The following is a 27,017-nucleotide window of genomic DNA, read 5'->3' on the forward strand; positions in this document are numbered from 1 at the left end:
GTAAGTGATGTAGTTGAGTTAAGCAATACCACCTTCATCTCTGGTGTGTGCCTCACTGATTATAATAAATTTTCAGGCATCCCTCTTTTAACCAAAGAATATGTAAGGACATACTTGTCTTAAAAAAAAATGAAATGGGTAGGGGTGCCTGGGTAGTTCAGTCGTTAAGTGTCTGACTTAAGCTCAGGTCATGATCTCATGGTTCATGGGTTTGGCTCCATATCAAGCTCTCTCCTGCCAGCTCAGAGCCTGGAGACTGCTTTGGATTCTGTGTGTGTGTGTGTGTGTGTGTGTGTGTGTGTGTGTCTTCCCTTCCCCTGCTCATACGCTGTCTCTATCAAAAAATAAATAAACATTTAAATGTTTTTTAATTAGAGAAGAGGGGTGCTTGGGTGGCTCAGTAGGTTAAGCATCTGACTTCAGCTCAGTGCATTTGAGCCCCATATCAGGCTCTGCTCTGGCAACGTGAAGCCTTCTTGGGATTCTCTGTCTCTCCCTCTCTCTCTCTGCCCCTCCCCTACTCATGCTCTCTCTTTCTCTCTCTCTCTCAAAATAAAAAAATAAACAGTTTTTAAAAATAGAGGGGAAAAATTAACATTCAGAGGTGAGGGCCCCCAAAAGAGGATTAGTGTCAAGTTTAAGATTATCACTTAAAGCCATCAGGGTATATGCCATCTGTAGCTAAAGAATCCTTTAAAGGACAGCTCAGGAAATGATGCCAAGATTCACATCCTTCTCTCCACTCTTAGTCTTTGTCTCAGCTCTGATTTCTCCAGTCTTTGTAATTTCACCTTCTTATCTAAAATGTTCCTTTTTCCTTCATATTACTCTTTGTTTGGTGACATGTTTAGAAAGTCTGCCCAGGTTGTGTTTTTGTATTTTCTAGTATCACTTCTTGAATTAGAGCAAATCTGGCTAATGGACAGGAAGCTCCATCTTCTCTCATTGCTCTAAGTGCAACTGCACATTTATCCAAACAAGAGAAGACTCCACAATAGAGAAATATAGTTAAAATGATTCAAATTACTGTGTTCCCTGAATAGATTTGAAAATTGAATCCCTCAGATTAACTGGTTGGCCCATGATCACAACATAAAAAAAAAAAAAAAAAGAAAAAGGTGTAGTTCATAGATGACACTGACCTAGACTTTAGAGGATATGCTTGAAATTATGAATAGTGCACAAATCTGTCGTCCACTACTGCCCTGGATGACAAAAACCTCAGTATGGGACCTGAGGTTGAAATAAGAAGATGGAAATAAGTATTGACACATATTAAATCTTGAATTTTAATTAAAACAGATAACTAGCAGAGATATGATCAGGAAGAAAAAGTATCATTCTAAGAAGTCTAAGAGCTTGACTAATAAAGTCAATATTACAGTAAAAGCTAAAATGCTTTAAAAAAAGAAAGAAAAAAGACCTAATTTATTTAATGGGGGGAAAAAAGTCTGAAAACAGCAATGCTATCATCAGTGGGGTTTACTTATTTATTTCTTTTAAATATTTATTTATTTTGGGGACAGAGCTCGCAAGCAGGGAAGGGCAGAGAGGGTAGGGGACTGGGGATCTGAAAGGATGACGCACTGACAGCAGAGAGCCTAATGTGGGACTGAAACTCACCAATCAGGAGATTGTGACCTGAGTCGCCAAAGTCCAATGCTCAACCAACTGGGCCACCCAGTGGCCCATCAGTGGGGTTTAAGGAGGCAAAAGTTGGTGTTGTGTACCCACTGCTTCACACAGGAGAGAGCCCCTGCAGCCAGGACACAGAATAATCTTATTAACCTGGAAGAGAAACTCTATTACTGAGCAGGGATAGCTCACTAGACCTCTCATTGACTTGGATGAAATAGCTGTCAGAACTTCCCTCCAACCTGTCCTCTAAACCTAAGCTCGTGAACTGATTATCTGAGATCTACTCTACTGCTCTTGATTTCAAAATACCAGTAAAGTAGGTGACTTCGTTAGAAGGTGGCCATAGTCTAGTTTTTTTAAATTTCTTCAAAAAATTTGTATGATTCACTGGACATGCAGAAAATGGCTTTGTATGTTATATCAACCTTTGGAACTTAATAAACATGTGAGTGCAACCTACTGTGTGGCACTGAAAATATTGTTTTTCTAAATATGCCAAGTTGAACACTAAAGATCTCAAACTGTGGCAACTGCTTTGAAAAGCCTCAATGCCTGGCATAATGTAATTTGGGTCACCTTTCTTAGCAAACATGCCAATCTTGGTGCACTCCATTCCTTTTCTTTCCTTTCCTTTCTTTTTTTTTTTCTCTTCTTTTCTTTTTTTTTCTTTCTTTTCTCTTCTTTCTTTTCCTTTCCTTTCCTTTCCTTTCTTTTTTCTTTACTTTTTTTTAATAGAAAAAATTTTTAAGTTTATTTATTTATTTTTGAAAGAGAGTGAACAGGGGAGAGGTAAAGAGAGAGAGAGAGAGAGAGAGAGAGAGTCCCAAGCAAGCTCCACACTGTCTTTGTGGAGCCCCATTCGGGGTTGGAAATCACAGACCATGAGATCATGACCTGAGCTGAAATTAACAGTTGGATGCTTAACCCACTGAGCCACCCAGGTGCCTGGTGCACACCTTTTCAACAACAATGTAGCAGACCTAGACTCAATGGAATTCATTTGAAAAAAAAATCTACTGAGTTAGTCGGTAATTGAAAATTAATGAGTTTTAAAGTAATTAAATAAAATACTGAAAGAAAAAGAAGTAACACTTAAAGGAAAGATCACATCTGGAGACTTGCATATGATTCTAAAGTTTCGAGTTTCACATTTAAGAGAGAATTCAAGTTATTGTGAAAGTTATTTATAAATATTTGAAGGCTCAGCAATTGCTAAAGTGTTTTGATTTGTTCCATGTGAATCTAAAGGGGCAGAACCAGGAGTCATTATAAAAGTAAAAGGGGAATAGTTTTTACTTGTTTCATTTAAGTGGGCTGTGTTATGGGGGATGAGCTCCCAAGATGTGAGCCAGATTGAAAAGCCTCCTTTGGCGATATTTTAAAGAAGTCCTCTATTGAATGAAAGTTGGACTACGTGACTTCTAAGTGACATTCCAACTTGGACGGTTTGATGCTTAAAGAGCTTAGTGGAAGGTCAGTTAAGGAACCTCCATATTATGATTCCTGGTCCAACCCTCTCTCCATTATGTTCTCTTTTTGCCATCGGTAGTTGTGATTTTTTTTTTTTTTTTGAGAATATGGAGAAGATACTCATTTACCTGTTGGCTTGTTATATATTCCTTTGCATAATCATGTTCTGATTTGAGCCTCATGAAAAAGAAAAGCAAAGGAGCACCTTTAATCAGGAGGAAAAAGGAGAACCTTCAATCAGCATCAAATTGTTATTGCCCACACAAAAACAATTACTTGCATGTCAGATAAGGAAAATGCCTCCTGAGTATATCTTCTTTTCTTAGTTCTGTGCGGTAGTGTTCCGTGGCTGGTAATTGCATGTTTGGAAACTAACTCACACAAAATATTAGACAGGCCATGCTAACTGTTCACTCAAGGATTTTTTTATTAATCTCCCACAGGCAACTCCATTCCCTACATGGCAATTAGGGGATAAGGGGATAATTCATTAATCATACGCTCAGGAGAAAATAGCTTATGCGGTCTGTTTTTGTCTGTATCGGACAGAGCAGCAAATGCAAAAATGTTTATTGTAAAGTACCCTTCCTCGTGAGAATGAAGAAAATAGGACTTAAACGTAACATTTTAATTTCTGTAGAATCTTCTTGTATTTGAAACTGTCTTTATGTTATCATCACTTCGTGATACACAAATCTTGAGTTCCCGAATGACAGACTAATAGAGAAGGAACACTAATCATGGAGGCACAGACAATTAAAGAGCAGAAGCCAGGGCCGATTCGAACCAATTAACTGAATCATGCTAGTACTACATATGCAACACAATCCAGAGAGTTGAAAGCAGGAATCAAATAACAGAAACGGTGTATGTGATTTGTGCGTTTGTTAACAAATTATATCAGAATAAACCTATGTTTCTTTTTAATAGTCAAGTGCGACATTTAATTTTTAGATTCCAAATGAAGAAAGCATTTGTTAGTCTCTAAAGATTATATGTATATCTTGCCTTATAATTCAGTATCTTTCCACTATTTTTATGTTTGTTTTAATTTCAATTTCATTGGGTTAATTTATATCATGGTGACGATGACTCTATTTTCTTTACAATTCAACAATAGCACGCATTTATTTAAATACCATAATAAGAATTTCCTAAATTCTTTTTGATTTCAGATTAAAAATATCCAATCATTTCTCAAAGTATCATTTTGGTTAACACTTTTTTAAATGTTTATTTATTTTTGAGAGAGAAAGAGAGACAGAGCGTGAGCAGGGGAGAGGCAGAGAAACAGAGACACAGAATCCGAAGCAGGCAGCAAAGAGCCCGATGCAGGGCTCAAACCCATGAACCGTGAGATCATGACCTAAGCTGAAGTCAGACACTTAACTGACGGAGCCACCCAGGAACCCCTTGGTTAACATTTTTATTTTCATGTCCATGCTATCTCTAAAATTGGGAAAAATGCATTACTTGATTTTAACATTCAATAATCTCCATATTAAGTAATTAGTTTTGCTGTTGTTCAGAAGAACACACATATACACAAGAGCTCACTACCAGCAAATAGTAGCATTTCCTAAATGAACAATAAGGAGTCAAGCTTCAGGTCTGCTATGAAATTTATAAAATAGGATTTATGATTGTTTTCTCTACACTCTTTGAGATAATCCAAACACTGTTCCTTGGACTGTCTTGTCCTTCTTTTCACATCCCACTTCCAGCTTTGGGAAATGGAAGCCACCCACCTTCAGAGTATTTAGTCTCAAGGTTGCTCTTAATTACACGTGTAAACTTCCAGCTTCGCAGCCACGGCCCCAGCCTCTGCTCCTACACCACTGCAGGCCAGCATGGACTGTTGCTGGACACAGTTTTGAGCTTTATTCCTCCTATCCCCAACTGCAGCCCTCCCCTGACACCCACTTCCAGTATTGGAGACCAACAAAGGCATGCTCAATCTTGTCAATGTTTGGGTGTGGACCAGTGAGGAACACGATTGAAATGATACATGTGATGATGAATTGCACACTTTATCCTGCAGGTTTCAAGGATCTATTGAAAGTTTTAAAGCAGGTGAGTTCATGATAAAAGCGGTATTTCAGAAGGATAAATTCTCAGTGGAGTACAGCAGAGATTGCATATGGAGGTGAAAATGTATATAGGCAGAGATACTAGCATGCAAATAGCCAGCGCTGTGTGGAAAAGATATAGAAGGATTATGTCCTCTGCTCTGAAGTAGCTTATAATCTCACTTGGAAGGCAGAACTAAGGCATGTGAAACCATTTCTTCTCTTCTCCGGAATTACCTGGCCACTGTCATCATGAAACAGTGGTTCATTTCACCACGTAACAAAAATGAGAACAATATGCACATAGGTTAACATTCTGAAGCATATGGATAAGAGTAATCAACGTCAATGTTAAGTCAGTAAATGTAAAACACTAGGGAAAGTTGCCTTACTGAAGTCTGGATCTTTATCATCGATACCAAATATAATGCAAAATAAATGAAAACAAAGAAGAAAAGATAGTAAAGCCTTAGAAAAATACCGAGGCTCCATTATGAATAGTAGCCCTTTTACAAACCCAGGCATTTGCCCGGTGATTTCCTTCTGCATGTATCTCTTTAGGAGAAAGAAATGGGAAGCAGTTAGAGTTTAAGGTTACAAAAACAAGGCAAGGGGCAGACACATAGAAGTGCCCATGTTGGATGGTGCTTCTGTTGACAATGTTGTTGTCAGAATGTAAAGGGATAACAGAGAAAATCAGCATGAGAACAGCAGTCTTGTCCACAATGCCTTTCTAGAAGAATAGCCTAGGTCTGTGAATAAATGCGCTTTGTGTTTCTGGCTCAGCTCTGCCTTGTCTGCTACCTAATTCAGCCCACATTTTACCTGCTGGCTGCCACCTTTTATACACAGGCGAGGACTATTCCTTGGCAATGCTCAGCTATGTAGCATTACCTCAGGCACCATTACAGTGTCAGTTTAGCTGGTTAGAACAAAACGTTCAATAATCTAAAGGTACAGAGGGGTGGTTTAATCAGGCCATTTGGCTTTGTACAGGAAACCTCTCCCCTGCAAGGCCTGGGGCTGTCCTTCACACTCCCATCCCTCAGGGACAGTGCAGTTATGCTGACACTGTCTGGAGAACCTACTGTGACAAGAGGGTCATTTTAGGGATGTCATCCTGTGGGAAGCCCACATTATTTTCCCACTAGTCAAGTTGTTTGGAGGTTCGTTTGTCTTTGTGTATAATGCTTAGCTGTAGCCCATATCCTACAATTTGAACAGCTACTTGAATAATCTATTAGAACATACCTGCTTCAGATGTAGAGGACATTGAAAACCTCTGTAGCAGGTATAAAATCACACGAGGCCCTGAACTGGTTGGGATCCAGTATTTGTAGGAAAGGTCAAAAGGTGACATCCTCTTTTTTTTTTTTTAATGTTCATTAATTTTTGAGAGAGATATATAGAGCACGTGCAGGGAGGAGCAGAGAGAGAGGGAGACACAGAATCTGAAGCAGGCTCCAGGCTCTGAGCTGTTAGAACAAAGCCCAATGCAGGGCTGGAACTCAAGAACCATGGGATGATGGCCTGAGCTGGAGTCGGACACTTAACCAACTGAGCCACCCAGGTGCCCCAAAAGGTAATATTCTTAGTGGCACTCTACAGGTGGCCAAAAAGCCTATACGAGTGTTGCCCTATTTCTCAGTGTCCTTTAGAATAAAAAAGGTTTGCTGCTAACACCCTTTATAGACCCTTAGTTAGGTTTAAAACTTGGTATTATATTGATATCTCACCCTGACTTTTACACCATCACATGCAGGGACAGGCACACTGGATTGCGTCTTCTTGTCTAGTCTGAAGTATTCGCAGTAGGCACCAATGTTCTTTGCTGCCATGGAGGCATGTGGAATAACTATTTTTCTATAAGTAGTCAATGAGAAATTTCAATTGTTTATGTGGCATATTTATATACTATATTTTGTAAGAGATTATTTTTATAAACATATTAATCATTTGGATAACTAATTATAAAATTAGAAGCTCATAGAATTATACCTATTTTATTGAAGAAAAACAGGGGTTCCGGTATATTTGAACTTAACTACGATGGCAATCGAAGGCAGGCAGATAAGAGTCTGCTATTTTAAACCAGATTTCATTGAATAAACACCACCTAATCTTAGAACAAAGCTACTAATGCTAGTGGATAAAAATGTAAAATATATAGAGATAAATTGGGCTATGAATTATTATTCTTTTTTTTTTTATCACAGAACATTGAATATAGACTATCTAGCATATTGTAATACTTTAATATGGAAGACCATAGAGCCTACAAATACTGAAATATATATAACAACTATTTTTTAAATGCAGAGTTGAGGGGCACCTGGTGGCTCAGTTGGTTGAGCATCCAACTTTAGCTTAGGTCATTTTGGTTAACTCTCAAGGTTTCTGAGTTTCAGCCCTGCATGGGCTCACTGCTGTCAGTGCAGAGCCCGCTTCAGATCCTCTCTCTCTCTCCCTATCTTTTTGCCCCTCCCCCACTCCTCTCTCTCTCTCTCTCAAATAAATAAAACATCAAAAAAATAATAAATGCACAGTTGAGTTGAAAAATATGTTAATGAAATCAACGGGGGCCAAAACTGCAATAAGAGTCTGGGGGAGGTGGAAAAAGGATCGTTAATGTCAGTAACCTAGAATTAGAGTTGTTATCACAGAAGCAGACAAAGGAGTGAGGCCTTGGGCAAGCAGCATAAATTAGATCTAAGATCCACAAAAATGCTCACGGTAACTAAGAGTTACTTCTGCAGAAAGTTGTGGAGTAGGGAAGGGAAAAAGAAGATGGCCTGCAGCAGAAGGAAATTTGTCTCTCTTGGATTTGTCCTGCTATCATTCAGACCTACCCTCAGACCTGCTCTCATTCAGGACTTTATTGGTGAAATACCTTTGTGGTTAGACTAAGAATAGCAAGAGAGAAAACTTTGGAGAAGTTCTGAATTTGTTTCTGTCCCATGTCAAAATTCATTTATTCATCAACTCTCAACTTCTATTATTACACTTTTTCAGGTTCAGATTTATGAAATAAGAAAATGCATGAAAATCTACCTTGAGCAAGTCAACAGAAACAGTCACCATGTTATCATGTAACTTTAGTTTAACAGAACATTCGTGTAGAGACTTTAAAATAAGACCTGTCAGCTTTGACAAAAGTCCAATGAGTATTTTAAAATTTAAAAATACAGTCTTTGAAATTAAACACTCAGTACGTAAATCAAAGAGCAGATTAGCCACAGTTGAAGATTTAGTAAACACTGAAGAATTCATCCAGAAAACACAGAGAGATAAAAATGAGAATCTATAAAAGGTAGATTATAAGTCATAGAAAACAGAATGACAAATTCCAATAAAATTCCACCAGAAACTCAAGAGAAGAAAATAGAAAATAAGGAAGAGGTAATATTTACAGAGTTATATTTCAGAATTCATGAGATACCTGACTTCAGGATGACTGACCCCAATCGAGGTAGAGACACTTGGACACACAGTAGTGACACTGGAGGACACTAAAAACAAAAGAAAAAAAGTTTGTAAATTCAACATGCAAGAAAAAAAAAATATGGATTATCTATAGGAGAACACAACTAGATGGGTAGCAAATCTTTTACTACAGCCAGTAAAAGCCAGAGACAACAGAATAATATATTCAAATGACATATACGCAAAGACTTAAAACAGGTGTGTGAGTTAGCCATGTGAATTTCAGACAGGAGTGTTGGGAGAACATTTTTGGCCAAGGTAATGGGGCTACAAAGTCTATAAGACAAGGATATGGCTTGTTTGCTCAAGGAAAAGACCAGGATGGCCAGAGTACACAGAGAAAAGAGAACAGAAGAAGCAGTGAAATCAAAGAAGAAACAGGATCAGGTTGTGTGGAGCCCTATAGGCTAAGTAAGAACTTCTTCTTCACTTTTAGTGAAGTGAGTCATTGCAAAGTTCTGAGTGGAGAAGCAACATGATTTGATTCACCCTTTAAATTGACTACAGTGAGAGTTTTGAAAACAGTCTATTAAAAAACAAGTGTACTAGAGTGCTTGGGTGGCTAGATCGGTTAAGCATCTGACTCTTTGTTTTGGCTCAGATCATGATCTCACAGTTTGTAAGATGCAACAATGCATGGGGTTCTGAGCTGACAGTGCAGAGCCTGATTGGGATTCTCTCTCTCTCTCTCTCTCTCTCTCTCTCTTTCTCTCTCAAAATAAATAAACTTAAAAAAAAAAGAGTACAATTAGGGAGACCAACTAAGAGGCTGTTGGAGTAATCCAGGCTTGGACTTTGATATTGGAATAGTGGAAGTGGTAAAAACCATTCTGATTCTGGGGCCATTTTGAAGATGGAGTCAACAGGTTGTCCTGATTGATTAGATGCAGTGTGTGACAAAGAGAAGAATCAAAAATGATTCAATGATTTTGGGATTGAGAAGCTTGAAATATAAAATTGGCTTCAACTGTGATGAAGAGGCTGTAAGTGAAGCTCATTTGGGGAGAGAGTACTAGTTGGGTTGTTATGTTTGATAAAATAATGCTTATATATAGAATGAAGTTTCTAGAAATAAGATACTTCACCAGTTTTTTTCTATCACTTGACCCTGACCTCACCTCTATAAACCCCTGCTTCATGAAGCTCTTTTCTTTTTTTTAATGTTTATTTGATTTTGAGAGAGAGAGACATAGACAGAGACAGAGATAGAGCATGAGCTGGAGAGGGGCAGAGAGAGAGGGAGACACAGAATCAGAAGCAGGCTCCAGGCTCTGAGCTGTCAGCACACACAGCCTGATGTGGGGCTAGAACTCATGAACCGTGAGATCATGACCTGAGCCAAAGTCAGACACTCAACTGACTAAGCCACCCAGGCACCCTTGAACTCTTTTCAGTTGCCTTGTCTTATATTTCTGTTTTCTTTTACAACTAGGGATAATATAATTATGAAATGAAATATTGATTAATGTAATACAAACTCTTCCACCTGCTTGGGTCCCGAATGCCAAAATGTTTTAAAGTCTATGTTGGCATAAATGAATTTTAAGAACTAAAAAGAAGTCACTAGATTTAATTAGGAGTGTGCTACATGCATTTATCTTAACATAATTTCAAATAATGAAAATAACATATGCTATATTAATGGAACTTTCATAAATAGTAAATGACCTGAAGTTTCCCATGGTTAATTCACATGCCATGATCTACTACCATAAGAACAATTAGGGATAAATCCTATGTATTTGGGATGTTTTCTTTACTTTGTTTTGTTTCTTTCCTAGGCTGAAAGTCAACAATGGCGTATCCTGGCAGAGTCTAGGAATGCTCTAGGTCACATTTCTCTAAAAAGAGAAGAGGCTAATGGACAAAGACTGTGTCCAAAATTATAATGAACTGACAAAGAGAGATTTTCATAACAGGAAACTTTGGGTGTTTGGGGAAAAAAATGGATGTGAAAATGTGGAATTTGTCAATTAACTCTGCAAAGATGAGACACAAAACAGGCTTAACGCTGATGGATGTGTAGACTCTCCCAAGGAATAAAGTAAAACTTCTATCTTCTTTTTCAAAATTTCACCTGTGAATTCATACACATCTTCTGAGTCTCATCTTCCTGTTCCTTGTGTGTGGGACCACGTACGATGGGGAAGGACAGTGCCCTGCAATACCACAGTTACACAAAACAGATCCAGCTCCAGCATTCATACCTACTCAAGCAGTGCCCCTAACAGGTGTCATGCTGGATAACACACTTGCTTTCCAAAACTCAGAATAAATTAGAGAGAAAGAAATAAAAGCCATACTTTTTAGAACTATGTTTATATTGAAATTTAAACACCCCAGTGAAAGGGATTTACATAAAAGAATATGACCTACATGATACAGTGTACATGAGTGAAAATTGCTTCTCAGTTCTTCATAAAATTTTAGCTTGACTGGCAGGTACAACGTAAAAACAATCTGCATGTTCTGCTTTCATTTACATTTTCACTCTCCCGTGTCACATTGGATTATAATTTTTTTTTTAGTGTTTTATCACAGCAATAATCACTTCAAAGCATATTAGTGCTGTGTCCTTATATGATATAAACAAATATGTGCCAGAACACTGAATTCTTGCTTTAACCCTTGGTCTAACATGCCTTAACATAATGATATTTTTCCTCATTAATGTGAAAAATGTAAAATACTGGTTTTGCACACCACACACACACACACACACACACCCCATGTCATATCACATAGTGACAGCTATTCACATAGATAAAGTCAACGAAATTAACATGTTTGATTCTCTAAGGATTAGGAACTAGTGTCTTTACTTAACAGTATACATTTAGTTCTAGGGGTGCTTGGGTGGCTCGGTGGGTTAAGCATCTGATTTTCGCTAAGGTCATGATCTCACAGTTCGTGAGTTTGAGTCCCTCGTCAGGCTGTGTGATGACAGCTGAAAGCCTGGAGCCTGATTCAGATTCTGTGTCTCCCTCTCTCTCTGCCCCTCCCTCACTGACGTTCTGTCTGTATCAAAAGTAAATAAACATTAAGTGTATATATATATATATATATATATATATATATATATATATATATACATTTGGTTCTAATATGTGAGCTCATAAACATTTACTAAGTGCCTAACACACATTGGACAAGAACTAAACAGAGAAAAAAGAAAATGGGTAGGTTTCTTATAGTACACTTGGAAAGAGAATACATAAATCATAAATGGGAAATTTCCATATAGTATGCCTAAGAGAGGAAGTCTGCTTAGCTAAACCAGAAACTACAACGTAAGTTTCCTGAAAGAGATGATTTGATGTTTTTTGCCCACTTGTCACAAAAAATATACCTAAGATACTTTGGAACCCCAAAATGTAACACTATCTATGCTAGAATGAAATTTTCCAGTTAATAAAATTTGAACAATTTATTAAGCATGATTCTTTATCAAAATTTTACCTTTCTTGAACACAATAAACTTAGAATTAATATGTGTATTACTTTCAAGGATTTATAACATAAACTGTTTTACCTTTGTATTATTTTAGCAATGAGATAATTTTTTATGGATGATAAGTGGGTATGGTAATTCATGGAATGTCTTGATATTACAACTGGGTACTTCAACAAAGGATTCCTGTAAGGAACTATTGGAAAAAATAAGGTGAGAAAAATGGTAAGCCTACACTTGGGCAGTCAACATGAGGGTGGAGCTTGACAGAAGTAATCTTTGTATTTACATGGTCAAGTTGGCAGGATGTGGGAGTGTGAGATGCAGGACTCTGGGGTGGCTCCTATGATTCTGACATGGTGAGCGAGGTGTGCGGAAGTGAGGAACGCAGGGGGAAGAGTGGTTTGGGGCATGGCAAAGTGAAAGTGAAGGTGGGCTATCCAAATGACATTATGACCAAAAGTAAATAATAATAATATTCTTATGACCTAAAGCTCAGAAAAAATCAGAGCTCGAGAAATAAAGTTATCTACATGCAGGTAGACAATAATTAAAGTGAAGAGGGAAATGAAATCATCTATAGGGAATAGAAAGAAGCAATGCTAAAAGCCAAGGTGGGAACCGAAAGTATTAACAATATTTAAAGAGCAAGTAGATGGGAGAGTATCGACATTCCCAATGGGAGTGGGGGGAACGAGAGGAAAATACTACAGAGACATGTGGAAAACCTGGAGAGAATACTGCCATGGGAGTCAAATGAATAGATAGTTTTTAGAAGAAAATCAGCACTCTCCATTGCGGCAGAGATATCCAGCAACGTTAAAGACCAAAAAAGGACTATAAACTTTCATTTCCAGGGATTGAAACCTGGGGAATTCAGGCCAGACTCCTGCTGCAGAGAACTCAAAAATAAAAATAAAATAAAAAGCTGGACTAAATGTAACAAAATTAAGTCATCGGAAATTTGACAGTATAGTGAAGATACAGAGGGTAAATAGTTAATTTTATTCACTAATTTTGCTTACTTTCAGCAAACTGTGAACAAACATACAAATAACCGGATTTTTTAAATAGAAGAATTACCACCATCTGAAGAAGCATGAGAGAATTTGGGAATCGAAGAAAACTTACACTGATAATTTGCCATGAAAATTCTGAAATACTGGCACATTTCAGTGTCCTTCTTAGGTATTTTCCATTCTTTGTTTCTCTGAAAATAACTGTGGGTGGCCTAGCTCTCACACATTACAGCTGGTTTTTGAGAAACTTTCTTTAAATCTAAAAATCTCAAAGAGGAAGCTTCAGAAAAAAAAATCTTCTCGGGGAAGGAAAAATCCCATTGTTTATCATCAATGATGGTTGTAGACAACATCAACTCTTGAAAATGTTTCCACACGTTTTGCCCCTCTTTGTTGTTTTTCTGTATCAGAAGAATTACCTTTCCAAGGGGACTGTTTAAAGATGAAGGCAAGAACCAAAATAGAAAGAGGTGTGGAAAAGTCAGCTCGGAGTGTAACATAGTGAATAAGCTCCAACTCTGGATAAACAGAAAGGTGTTATTGTCCCGATGGATTTTTGAATGTGAGATTCAGCCTTTTTAAAGAATGTTATTTTGTTGCCTTAACTAATGTTTTTCCAGACGCCGTAATGCTTCTCCAATTTAGTTTGTTTTACAACAAATGGAATTATTAGCTTAAGAGCAATGAATTTTAATATCCTTAAAAAGTAGCATTTTTTAGAATAAGGAGCTGGTGATGCCATAATTCCCCTCCAATGGCTGGTGCTAATGTATGTAAAACATGAATTTACATAAGAAACAAATTACATGAATGCAGAAAGAAATCAGTTTAACATAAAAAAAAACAAACCTTTACTTTTGGGAGGGTACGCAAAGATTTGAGGGAGTAAAGATATTTATCTAAGTTTTAATAATATTAAATATTAATAATAGGAAATAAAAAGCAGAGGGGGAAAAGATGTCTATAAAATCTCATTGATTATTCAGAAACGTTTTAACTGGAGTAATTAATTTATAGTTTTGTATACATAGTATGAAATGGTATACAATTAAATGAATAGATAAGGACTTCTCAACATGTGCCCTTTTTTTACTCCAGTTCATCGCTTCCTATGCCTTTAATTACCATTTAATTGCCAATACCTCTCATGCCTACATTCTTCTTTCTCCACCTCTCCCTTGGCTATTTAACACTTCCACTCGCCTGTCTCAAAGGTACTTCAGATTTCATCTAATGTCAAACTCCTGATCCTTCTGCATAAACTGACTCTTGTTTAGAAGCTCCCATTTCCATGAATGGCACAACCATTTGGTCTAGTTTAGCAAGATAGATAGAAGTCTGGGGTCCTCTTAGACAACCTGCTTCCCTTTTCTATTATTATGAGGTATTAAAATTATATGCATCTTATTTCAAAAGCTATTACTGCTCTGCATTTTGTTTTGGATATACCCAAATAATCATTAATAAAATTCTATTTCAATAGTTTTGCTGCTTGCTGCCAAGCAAAACTTTAACATCCTTAATTTCTCTCTCTGTCTCCATCTCTTCCTTCCTCCCTCCTTCCTTCTTTCCCTCCATTTTCTTTTCTTTCCTCTCTCTTTCTTCTTTTTTTAATCTTGGTGGTGGCTGGAATCTTTTTAGTTGTTACATTTTATGCATCTATTCATTAATTTATACACTCATTCAATACGTATGTATTATGCACCTACTTTGTTGATTGCATTATGCTGGGGAATTCATGTCTCAACATAAATTACAACAATTCCCCAACATAATTAATTTTCAACAATTGTTTGAGGCTTTATTCTAAAATGATGATTGGACTGCCTTTCCAACAATGTGGATTCATTCATTCGACAACCATAACAATAACAATTACGTGACCAATCCTGTGTTGGGACTAGAATGCAAAGATGAATACAACACAATGTATACTTACACTACAGTACAGAGACACAAAACAATAAAAAATAAAGAAACTTGGATGCTAACTATACTGTGATGAAAAGGACAATGCAAATAGGAGTCATAAATTCCCTGGAGAGTGTCTGGAAACACTTGACGGTAAAAAATGTTTTTCTCCTGAGGACTTGCATAGTTATTCAGAAGATTTTTCACTCTCCGGAATACAATCACAATACTCTTCTTTTCACAACTAACTGAACATTCTATTTTTAACCTAGTAACTTAGTATAGGTATATAGTGTTGGAAGTCCCTTTTACATTACTTGGTGACTCAGTTGAAGGAAATGTCCTCACCTGGTCAGTGTGAGTGGTATGGTGGGTGAGAAAATGGCTGCTAAATTTAACCTGTTGTGAACTTTTTCTATGACCGTTACTACCATTAGTAGTAGTTCCATTAGTGGTAGTAATATCATTGTTATTATCCAGAATTGGAGTTACCCAAGGATAGAATTTAATTTTTTTTTTTCTCCTCAGCCACTATATAAATCAGGAAGATAGTTGTCAAGTTATCATCATGGTCAGAAATACGGAAGTCATGTTGGGATAGGGAAAGCATACAAAGAAAGCAAACTAAAAAGGAAAAAAACAGAAACCATTGGAAGTGGGTCTGGATATGAAGCCAATGTTCTACCCATATGAGAATAGATACAGGTTGTGTAACCCAAGATTAGGAAACTCAAGACCAGTATTGAGAAGGGCAGGGAAATCACTCCAGATCAGAATAATAGATTCAAAAGAAAAGCACAGTTGTTCATCAAAATAGAGGAAACGCTTCAGTGATCTGTTCCCTGACTTTAAAATGGAGGCTCACCACTGTGGAAAAAAAGCCATTCTCCTTCGCGTTAGATCTCAACATATCTTCTCCTGAAACCAAATTAGGTACTTTCACTAGTCACATTACTTCATAAAGTTGTCTGATATACCTGTACAAATTCCCAATTTTTAGATATATAAACAATAAAAATTATATATGACAGACCTAGATATTTGCCTTTAAGTTAGTAATGCAGTATTTTAATTATTCATCATTAGTGTTGATATTTGTGAGTGGTTACACTGGGGGGTAAAATTAAAGATCAACCTATTCCCTTATTTTACTAAAAGTTTAACTTAGATCTAGTGAGGTAAAGTGCCCGGTGGGGCTCACACATGTAGCTAGTGTTAAGACCAGCATTGGGGCACCTGGGTGGCTCATTTAAGCCTCCAACTTTTCATTTTGGTTCAGATCATGATCTCACGGTTCATGGGTTCAAGCCCCACACTGGGCTCCATGCTGATAGTGAGGAGTTGGCTTGGGAGATTATCTCTCTTCCTCTCTCTCTGCCCCTCACCCGCTCATGCTCTGTCTCTCTCAAAATAAATAAATAAACTTAAAAAAAGAAAAAAAAAAGACCAGGATTAAAACCTCAATATTGTAACTTCTAGTACGGTATGATTTTTACACGCGAGTGTTTTAAGTGTTTGTGAGCAAAAACATACAATCTACAGCAATATATGAATAACCGTGCTAAAAAGTAATTACAACAATGATTGAAATTAGTTTTAATTAATCTATGTTAAAAAAATAAATAAATGTGTCATTTCATACTTGCATATGCCACAAACCCTAGTGGGAAATACACATGCAAAAACGTTAGCTGTCGTTCAGCAATCTTTCGAGAAATTATAATTTTGCTTAAATCCATCTTAAACATTGCTTCAAACCACACATCTGTTTTCTATGGTGAAACGCCTCCCTGAGAAGTGCCCTAAAATAATAAAAGTAAATAATTTTTCCATGATAAAAAAAAAAAAAAGACCAGGAGATGATGAAGAAGAAAGATGTTAGGCTTCAATCTGTCAAAGGAAAGCATTGTGTTCTTCAATTACTCTGAATTTGAAGGGAAAAAATTAATAAGTACAGAGGCATTACAAAGGAACCTCATCTCTTACCTCGCTGTCATCTGGCACCTTCATAAGATGTGACCCCCTCAGCTGCCAGCGGCTCCTGGGAAGGCAGACAAAGGGCAGAAAGATCAGCACGGCAGTGCTCCTCCCTGACAGGTGAATGTAAGTGGCACTTCTAATGCTGTTACTAATTTATTAAGTATTCCAAAGTTAGAATTTAATCAGAATATTTTTGTCACGTTATCCATCACTAACTTAGAAGAGATGGAATTTTCTTAAACAGCCGCACGGTGTAGCGCCTTAGGCAGGCTCTTAGTCTTTTTGGTTTGTCACAATGGACTAGTTCCATTTTAATGATTTAGTTAATTGTGTGACAAGCTATGAAAAATGGGAGTGACCCAATGCCTAGTCCAAGGAATATGCCAAGGTCTAGCGGCTAAGTTACTGAGAACCACTCTCGTTTACAAGTGAAAAAGAAAAGGAAAGTTTCTGCTTTTCCCTTTTCACTTTATAAATTTCAGATTTCATTTGTTAAGCCAGAGTCAAGTTAGAAAATAGCAGTTCATTTATATAGAGACAAGATGAACATAAAAAAGTCACATTAGCAGTTTAAATGATCAAGTTAAATAAGACACAATTTAGGTGAACAGATAATTAAGTGTTGAAAATGTAATGATCCATTTGACAGTGGGAGAATAGTAGATGCCGAGAATTCCAAATACAACCTCCCTATCTAGAAATTACACTTAGTATTCCTTACAAGAGAATATTTGCATCTGATAGTACTGTGTTAGCTTAAGATTCAACCTATCACTTAATTAAGATATACTAACATTCTATAACATATATGCTTTAAAATCACGGTAGAGGGGCACCTGGGTGGCGCAGTCGGTTAAGCGTCCAACTTCAGCCAGGTCACGATCTCATGGTCCGTGAGTTCGAGCCCCACGTCAGGCTCTGGGCTGATGGCTCGGAGCCTGGAGCCTGTTTCCGATTCTGTGTCTCCCTCTCTCTCCGCCCCTCCCCCGTTCATGCTCTGTCTCTCTCTGTCCCAAAAATAAATTTAAAAAGTTGAAAAAAAAAATTTTTAAATCACGGTAGAGTCAGGGACAAGGATTTTTTATAAAAATCATGCATCATAGAAGCATCAATATAAGTCATGTGTCATAGAAACATATTTACTCTGCTTTGATTTTGCATAAGAATTTTATTGCTACAAACTTAGACTGTGCTGCTAATTCCTTTTTTCAAAGCATTAAAATTTTTCACTCCGTGTTGGCAGGAAAGTAGCAAACAAAAAGAAATGACTCTAGAAATGACTCAAAACCCAATTAATCACATCTTCACATTCAAATCAAAATATCATCCTAATATATATGGCATTTTGAAAATAAGATGTTCTGGGCACATGGTTGGCTCAGTCAGTTAATCGTCTGACTTCAGCTCAGGTCATGATCTTGCAGTTTGTGAGTTTAAGCCCTGCATCAGGCTCTGTGCTGACAGCTCAGAGCCTGGAGCCTTCGGATTCTGTCTCCCTCTCTCTCTCTGCCTCTCCACTGCTCACGCTCTGTCTCTCTCTCTCTCAAAAATAAATAAACATTAAAAAAGAAAAAGAAAATAAGATGTTCTGTAGAGTCAGAAGATCTAGATTCAAATAGTTAATTGAAGCAGCTTATGGGCTCTCCCTGAGCTGTGGTTTCTGTATCTGTCAAGTTGGACTAATATTACTTACCTTATGTGGTTACTGGGAAGGGAAAATGTTAATTTATGTAAAAGCAACAATAGAGGTCTATATTAATAAGGCAAGGTCTATATTATACTGGCAAGGATCAGGAAGTTAAACAGGCTAAAGGCAACCTCTCTGGAATATCAAAGGACAACACCAGGCAACGACCTCCCAAATATTGTACTGCAATCCATTCCAGGTACGTATTCTAAACTATGGCATGACCATCTAATGATTCATTGAAGATAATATTGCACCATTCAGAAATATATATATATATATATACATATATATTTCTGAATATGAATATGAATATATATATATGCCATCCATCCTACAGAAACCTCAAACTCTTACATATTTTAAATAAAAACAAAGTATGAGATACACTGTTAAACTGGCAGGTAAATGGATTGGGTGAAGTATCACATTTTTGCTTCTCTATTTTTATGTTTAGACAGTCTATGCTCCTAGCACTTTATCACCATGCTCTAAAGACTTTTAAGTGGAGTAGATGTGCATTGAAATTCAATGCTGAAACATAGACAGTGACCTGGTCACAAAAACCAAACTCATAGCAATTCTATGACAGCCAACACATCATCAGTTTACAGTGTATGCTATGCTTATAGATTGCAGTGTTGTCTAAAAGGCCTAAAAAAAAAAATTTAAAAAAAATAGAACTCTGGACAAGAGACACAGATACGAATATTCTTTAACCAAATGATCCATATAAAAAGGAGAGTGGGTGATGATATCCATTTATAGTTTCCTTTTTTTAATAATTGGAGTAATTTTTCAATTTATCAAATTTCATACACAAAATTTTTCCTTTAAAGAAGGCATAAAAATCACTAAAAGACAGGGTTTCCATTGTTTGATTTTAAGCAATGTGATTAGACTAAAAAATGTTTGAAGCTGTATTGCAAGATGAATATCCTCTAAAAAACAGATGTGTATAACATTATTTTTATTTTTACAGTTTATGTGGTACTTCTCCTAGAATGAATTTATACATAATAAATTAATTCTTTAGAATATCCACATCTGCATGCAGAATCAGATTTTCTGAGTGCCTACAAAGTCTCCAGCTCCATTGTTAAAACTATATTGAAACTTAACTAATTACTCTTAATATTTAAGCATTCTACTTTTAATCTATTTATAGCTGACTTCCCTTCCAAATTAATTCAAATGACCAAATGTGATCCATTACTTATTATCAATCAATCAACCTACTATGTATCCGGAACCTTCCAGATGTGCTTGTTTATGCCTCATTTATACCTACTGACCAGGAATCATGTGTTTATGTACCAACTGGAGCATTAGTATATAATTATTAATGATACCTCTGATTACTACTATTAAGCCCTGATATCTACTGAGGATTCCAGTCACTTTTAATGGTAAATTCATGAAATTTAGAGAAAGAAGTTTCTCTGTAGATGATTTCGTTTTTCAAATTTGTTTATTTTTTAGGTGAAACCATTAAGCCGTTGGAAAAAACCATTTCTTGCAGCAATTTCTTTCTGGGAATCATATCTAAACCGTTCCCATGTGTTACACAAGTGATCTGTGTTCATCGCTTCAATGAGAGATCAGAGTAGGTAACCTCCAAGACCTTCCCCGTTTAAAATATTTGACACTCAGCCCGGGAATAAACACCGAAGATCCATGGAACAGAAACTCTTCCTCAAACTCTAAAGGCTGAGACTCCTGCTTCGTCTCTCTCTCCTCTTCCCCACCCTTGTTATTAGAAACAAACGTTGTTTGTTATTACGAACAAAAAACACCTAGCGATATTTTTGCACTTGGTATCCCAGATGACAGGGTGAATTGTTTGGTAAGGGAATGGCTATAAGAGAAAAGGGGAAGAAATTACATAAGGCTATCTGTTTCTTTTCCCTCAGTGACATAGCATCAGAGAAAGAAGTGGTAAAGGACACTGTCTATATCGTATTTCACCCTTCTTGCATTTGAGTTTGCTTCACTATGCCTGCGCATAATGTCCCAAATTCTCAGCCTCACAAAACAATGTTTCACAAAAAGAAAATCAAAACAAAAATAATTAGAACTTCCAGAACTTGAAACTTGCTAGTATATGACATCAGCTATGAAAATTGTGGAAAAAAAACAACATTCTACCACAGAACATAAATTCTAGTTTTTTTCTGTGACGGGAAAAATTCAGAAAATTATCAACAAGAGGGAACTATAAGGACCCTGTGAGTATCACATCTAGCAACTACCCATTTTCCATATTACTATATGCCCCTTAAATACTTTAAGTCCTGAACCCTCTACCTTGAGGCCCTTCTCAATGCACATTTACTTACTGATTTGCATATACAAAATTCCTCTCCTCTCTTTCTTTCATTCTCTCTTTCTCCTTTCAGCCTCTGTCTTCAAAACTACTTAGGGGTGATTCATTTGTGGTATCTACCTCTTCTTAACTCAACTCCATGGATGGATGACCTCATCCTGTCCTCACCATAAATACTAATTTCTTCCCTTCTCATGGCTTCAGGATCTGCACTTCTTTTGTGCTAATGTGCCAAAGAGGCTGAGTTTTTTCTCTAAAATATTTAGAGAAATATTTAGGCTGGGCATTTATTTAAAAAATAGAACAGCATTATACCAATATTTCATGTATATCATAGCCACCATGACCACCAATATACAGCTGTGCATTCCCCTTTATGAAATTTGTCTTTATCTCCTTGATGTTTTAAATATTTACCAGAAAAATTTACACTATCTTCAAAGTGTTTTTGTGGGCATGCATAGGAAGATAGAAGGAGAGTACATACTTTTTTCTAGTTCACCGTGAACGAAGGAAGTGAGAAACTTTGATAGAAAGTGTCAAGTAGTTGGTGGTGAAAATAGTACATAAGGGCCAAATCCTGGGAAGCCAGAAGTTAAAAAAAAACAAGGCAGTGAACTCATAAGATAAAAAACCTAGCCCCAGAACTTCTGCAGCTCACTGCTACCTTTTTGCTTCCACATTCATTTCCCATATTCCACCAGAACCCTGGATCAGCCCTTCTCCAAATTCTCCTATTATGCAGTATAAAGATGAGAACTGGGTAGTATTGAATGAAGAATTTCCAAACTCTTTTGCCAGGAAGTCAGCAGAGGAAAATGTTTTTCTGGAATCCCCAGTTGGATTCATCATCCAACTGATTTGTAATCCTGCAGAAACATCATGAACCATACAGGGTCATCTGTATAGCATCACGCATATAGAACTGTACTTTAGTTACATGTGCATGAAAGCATATTTAGACTGTACTGAGATCCAAACTCGGTATTTTGTCACTGGGTTCCAAACAGCCAACATCCAAATGACTTTTGAGAATCCAACTCATTGACAAATTTGGGTTTGTCCATGCCTGTGCTCATTATAAAATTATCAAGAAGACTAATGAGGTAGTATATTTGGAAGGACTTTGACAGCCTACTTAAGAAAGCATTACATAAGAGTAAGGTATTGTAAAGAAGCGATGGAGGAAAATGTGTTGGCTGAGGAAATAATTGGCAATTGGGAGAGGCAACATTTCTTGCAGCTGGACAGAAAATGTTGTGAGGCAATACTAAGCCAGGTGAATGGAAAAAGGATTTAGTTTTACTGGAGGAGGATGACAAGTGCCAACAACTTGGAAAGAAGTGGAAAACAGATTTGACTGTTTGGAAAACATTCTTCGAGAGTACCTGATGACATTTCCAGATTGTCAACTGGACATTCAACCTGAGTTTCCCAGGTGCCAACTCCTTGCCCTTGAAATTGAATAAACATATGTTATTAAGGGATATGCAGGTAGGTACAGACGTTTTTACGTGTACGCGTGTACGTGTAATTATTTCTAAAAGCTAAAATAAGATTCGTTATTAAAATATCCAAAAAAAGATGCAGAGTTCATAGAAAAATAATGCTGAAGAGACCAGTAAACATTATGCTAATAACACTGAAAATTTTGATTAAGTAATTTAAATTAAATATTCTTACTAATTAAAATTATATTGAATGGTTTTTTTCTTAGAGATTTTTAAGAGTTTAATTTGTTTAAAGCTAGTAACATAAATTGCTAATTGAAGTTTTATCTGCACCTGTGATATCTTACTTTTAATTAATGATGATATATCAACCGCCACAATACTCAGGTATCAAAGAAGAACATGGTCCATGGTCAGTAAGTATAGATGAGAACGTTTTCTCAGGAAATATAAAACACAAACAAATGTGGGCTTTTGGGTGAAAATGGAACAAGTAGATATATATTTGTTAATTTAATTTAACAAATTTAATTTAATTTAATTTAATTTGTGTTTATATTAAATAATATTACTCTTAGAATTTTTAAGAATTCCACTTTGTATCATCATATCAAAAATCTTTTCAGTTTCAATATTTAAGGAAGGCATGGGAGGGGAAACATTCCTCCTTGTGCCCACTATGTGGCTCCCATAAAACTTGTAGTACTAACATGCAGAGTAGCCCAGCGGCCTTCCTAAAATTGCCTTTGGATAGGAATAGCCTTCATTTCATTCCTGTACTGGACAATCTCCCTTGAGTCCACATCATTCTCTGATTTAATTGTTCCCCTTGGATTTTGTTTTGTAACCTCCTGGAAAAGGACATGTTAAGAATTTGCAGGCGTGAAATATCTTTCTGCCATCACTCTTGGTTCATCTTTTGGCATAATATAAAATTTTAAGTGAGAAGTTGTTTTATTCAATAACTTGAAAGCATAATTCCATTTTCTTTCAGATATCAGTATTATATCTCATATATCTAATGCTATTCTGATTCCCAAATCTTTGCCCGCTCCACTTCTCGTCCCTAGAATATGTTGGCATCTTTCCTATATTCCTGGAATTTTGAATTTTAATGATGTAAGGTATTTTAATGGGGCTCTTAAAATTCTACTATGTTGATTAAAATGCGCTGTTACCTTTCAATGTAGAAACTCATGCCCCAACAACAGAGATGATATCCATATATTATTTCTTTGATAATTTCTCCCCCTTGGTTTTCTCTTTTCTCTATGACTGGAATTTCCCTATTAAAATTTATATTTCCTAGACAGTTTCTTTATTGTCCTTATCTTTAAATTTCTGGATTTTTTTGTCTCTTTTTTGTTTTTTTTTTTGTTGTTGTTGTTGTTGATGATGATGCTTTTTATATATAAGTTTAGGTAATTTTTCCTCAGCATTATTTTTCTTCTATGCCTTCTTTAAATATGTTTTATATATAGATATAGATATTTTAGATATGTATATACATGTTATATATCTATGTTAGATATGTATATATGCAAGATAGATATGTATATATTTCATATATGTACTTATGTTCTTAATTTTTTAATGTTTATTTTATTTTTGAGACAGAGAGAGACAGAACATGAGTTGGGGAGGGGGAGAGAGAGGGGGAGACACAGAATCCGAAGCAGGCTCCAGGCTCTGAGCTGTCAGCACACAGCCTGATGCAAGGCTTGAACTCATCAACCGCTGAGACCATGACCTGAGACGAAGTCATATGCTCAACTGACTGAGCCACCCAGGCACCTCACTTATGTTCTTAGATATGTGTGTATGTATGAATTCTTTGTTGGTCTATGAGTGTCCCTTTTTTTATGGTTTCAACGTTCTTATTTCATGAATGTAATAAAATGGTAATAGTGACCTAAATCGATTGAACACTTAAAGTTCCAGTTATGGTTTTAAGAACTTTATGTGTTTTAAATAATTTCATCCTTTTAATTTTATGATAGTTTTTTGTTTTTTTTTGTTTTGTTCACTGCCTCTGTGTTCTAAAATGCATTTAAAAACTCTTTTCCTTTTTTTTTTTTCTTTTGTTTTTCCATTCCTCAAATCTTCAATGACACTTTGTATGAGGATTAAAAATTTGATTGGAAATACTATGTATGGGGCAGGGCTCATCTACTAGTAAGCCAAGCCAAGAAATAGCTTTTTCTTTTTTTTTTTTACAAGATGCCCCTTGTGGTAAACAGAATTATAGAATGCCCCCGCCCCCTCACCCAGGAATCTCTACTCCCTGGTGTTACTCCTGTATTTATGTTACATGACATACAAAAAGGATTTTGCAGATATAATTGAAGTAAAAACCCATTACTTTAAAATGGGGAAATTATCTAGGTGTATCTAACTTAATCTTATCAGTCCTTTAAAATCAGACCTTTGCCTCCAGTTGGTGGCATAAACAGGAGTCAGGCAGATTTGAAGCATGAGAGAGTCTTGCTGAGAAGGAACAGATCACGTGGAAAAGAATTGAGTGGCCTCTAGATGCTGAGAGCAGTTTCTAGCTGACAGCTAGAAAGACAAGTAGACTTCAGTCCTACTGTCAATAATGTTGCTATGAACATAGGTGTGCAAATACCTGCTTGAGTCCTTGCTTTCACTTCTTTTGCTATATACCCAAAAGTGGCTCTGAAGGATATTAGGGTAGTTCTATGTTTAATTTGGGGGGTAACCACTGCCTGGTTTTCCACAGAGACTGCACCATTTTACTAAATTTGTCTTGTTTTAAGCCACTAAGTTGCTGGTAATTTTTTATGCAGGAACAGAAAATTAATACACTACCTTTCTCACCAAGGGTTCATATCTACAGGATTTCTTGTTGTTGGGAGGGGAATGCTAGTCAATTTTTGCCAGAGAGTAATTAGTCATTCAATGTTTGGAGAACAAAAAGTTTGCTACATGAGTAGAAAAAAGAGACCAATTCTTTTATTTCTCCCACTTTCTATTTGGTTCCTCTTCCCTAACATTAGCCATATGTAGTACTTCTTATTCCATTTATCCAAACAGTAAAACTTCTTTTTCTTGGATGGGAGGAGTAATTCGCAATTGTATAAGGTGGGCAAGGATATTGAGAGGGTTAATTGCTAATTATGAAGAAATTTTTAAAAAATGGTTGTCATGAGCACATAATTGGGTTAATCATATTCCTTTATTATGAAACAATGTCATCTTTGGTTTACACTTGGGCCTTTTATCTCTTTTATCTATCTATTTATCTGTCTGTCTATTTTTAATAAGCAAACAAACATAAAAATCAAATAACTTGACAATAACTTACATCCAGCTATATGACCCTTCTCCAACCCATTTCTTGATATTCCCTCATCTGAGGCAACTACTTTCTTGAGTCCCATAATTGTAATGATCTTATCTATAAGCATTATAAATGTCTATATGTTTATGAATAAAAACATTTACATTTATACATTTAAATATACGTATATGAAATTATAAATGTAAACATATAAACATTTATATGTTTAAGCTTGACGTCCTTATATGTGTACATATATGAGTACATATGTGTGTGTTTCTATGTATCTTTGTATTTCTGCATCTGTATCTCTGTATCTATGCAGCTGTCTGTCTGTATCAGAGTTTGGCAAACTTCTCCTGTAAAAGGCTGAATATAACTTTATGGGCCATATGATTTTTGTCCCAACTACTCACTCTGCTATTATGCTGCAAAAGCAGCCATAGATATAATGTAAAATAATGAGCTTGACTATGTTCCAATAAATCTGTATTATGGATACCAAAATGTGTTTTCAACCACTATGTTTGTAAAAACCATTATTAGCTCAAGGAACAACCATACAAAAAAGGTAGATTTGGTCCTCAGGCCATAGTTTGCTACCTGTGAGAAATATATTTATTTATATTTATATGTTTATATTTATATTTATTTATATATGTGTGTATATACACACACATATACACGTGATATATATATATATATATATATATATATATACACACACCTATGATATATATACATATATAATCATATGTGTATTTTTAAAGTTTATTTTAATTTTATAAGGAACCTTAAACTCTATATAATCTCATACTTCCTTTAACGTATATATTACTAAAATGTTTCCATATTTATCTATTATAGTTACTTCATTTTGCTTGATGCCAATTTCATTTCTGAGATTATATCAGAGCCCACTCATCTACTCCTCTGTTGATGAGCAGTTGGGTTCCAGGTAACTGGCCCCTCAAATTCCTGAGCATCTTCTGGGTTCTATAGAAGAAATCACCTGCTACCTGTTAACTTCTGCCTTGGAATCTGATGTGTCAGTTTTTTGTCACCTGCTGAGTCCACTGTTCCTCTGACATCACTTATCTGCTATCATCTCCTCCTCCATTTTCTTTCTCTTTAGACTTTTAGATAATTTTAATCACTTTAATGTCATTTCTAAGGAAAGCATACAGAGGTAAACATATTTTTGCCCATCATATTTAATCATAATTTACTT

The 27,017-nt window shown here is 36.1% G+C and overlaps 1 protein-coding gene and 1 long non-coding RNA gene across 2 annotated transcripts in view; both read left to right on the forward strand.

Moving 5' to 3' along the window:
• Positions 1–9,234: 9,234 nt before the first annotated feature.
• LOC113598492 (uncharacterized) lies at positions 9,235–10,736 on the forward strand. Its single transcript, XR_003419119.2, has 2 exons — positions 9,235–9,643; positions 10,442–10,736. It is a non-coding gene; the product is annotated as an uncharacterized LOC113598492 (long non-coding RNA).
• Positions 10,737–12,467: 1,731 nt separating this feature from the next.
• LOC106979073 (tigger transposable element-derived protein 1) overlaps positions 12,468–27,017 on the forward strand; it is a 94,257-nt gene continuing 79,707 nt past the window's right edge. Inside the window, 2 exon segments of the mRNA XM_027056370.1 lie at positions 12,468–12,573; positions 13,541–13,623. Coding sequence (XP_026912171.1) covers positions 12,468–12,573; positions 13,541–13,623 — 189 coding nt within the window.

This window comes from Acinonyx jubatus, chromosome B2, assembly GCF_027475565.1.
Source record: "Acinonyx jubatus isolate Ajub_Pintada_27869175 chromosome B2, VMU_Ajub_asm_v1.0, whole genome shotgun sequence".
Classification (NCBI taxonomy): domain Eukaryota; kingdom Metazoa; phylum Chordata; class Mammalia; order Carnivora; family Felidae; genus Acinonyx; species Acinonyx jubatus.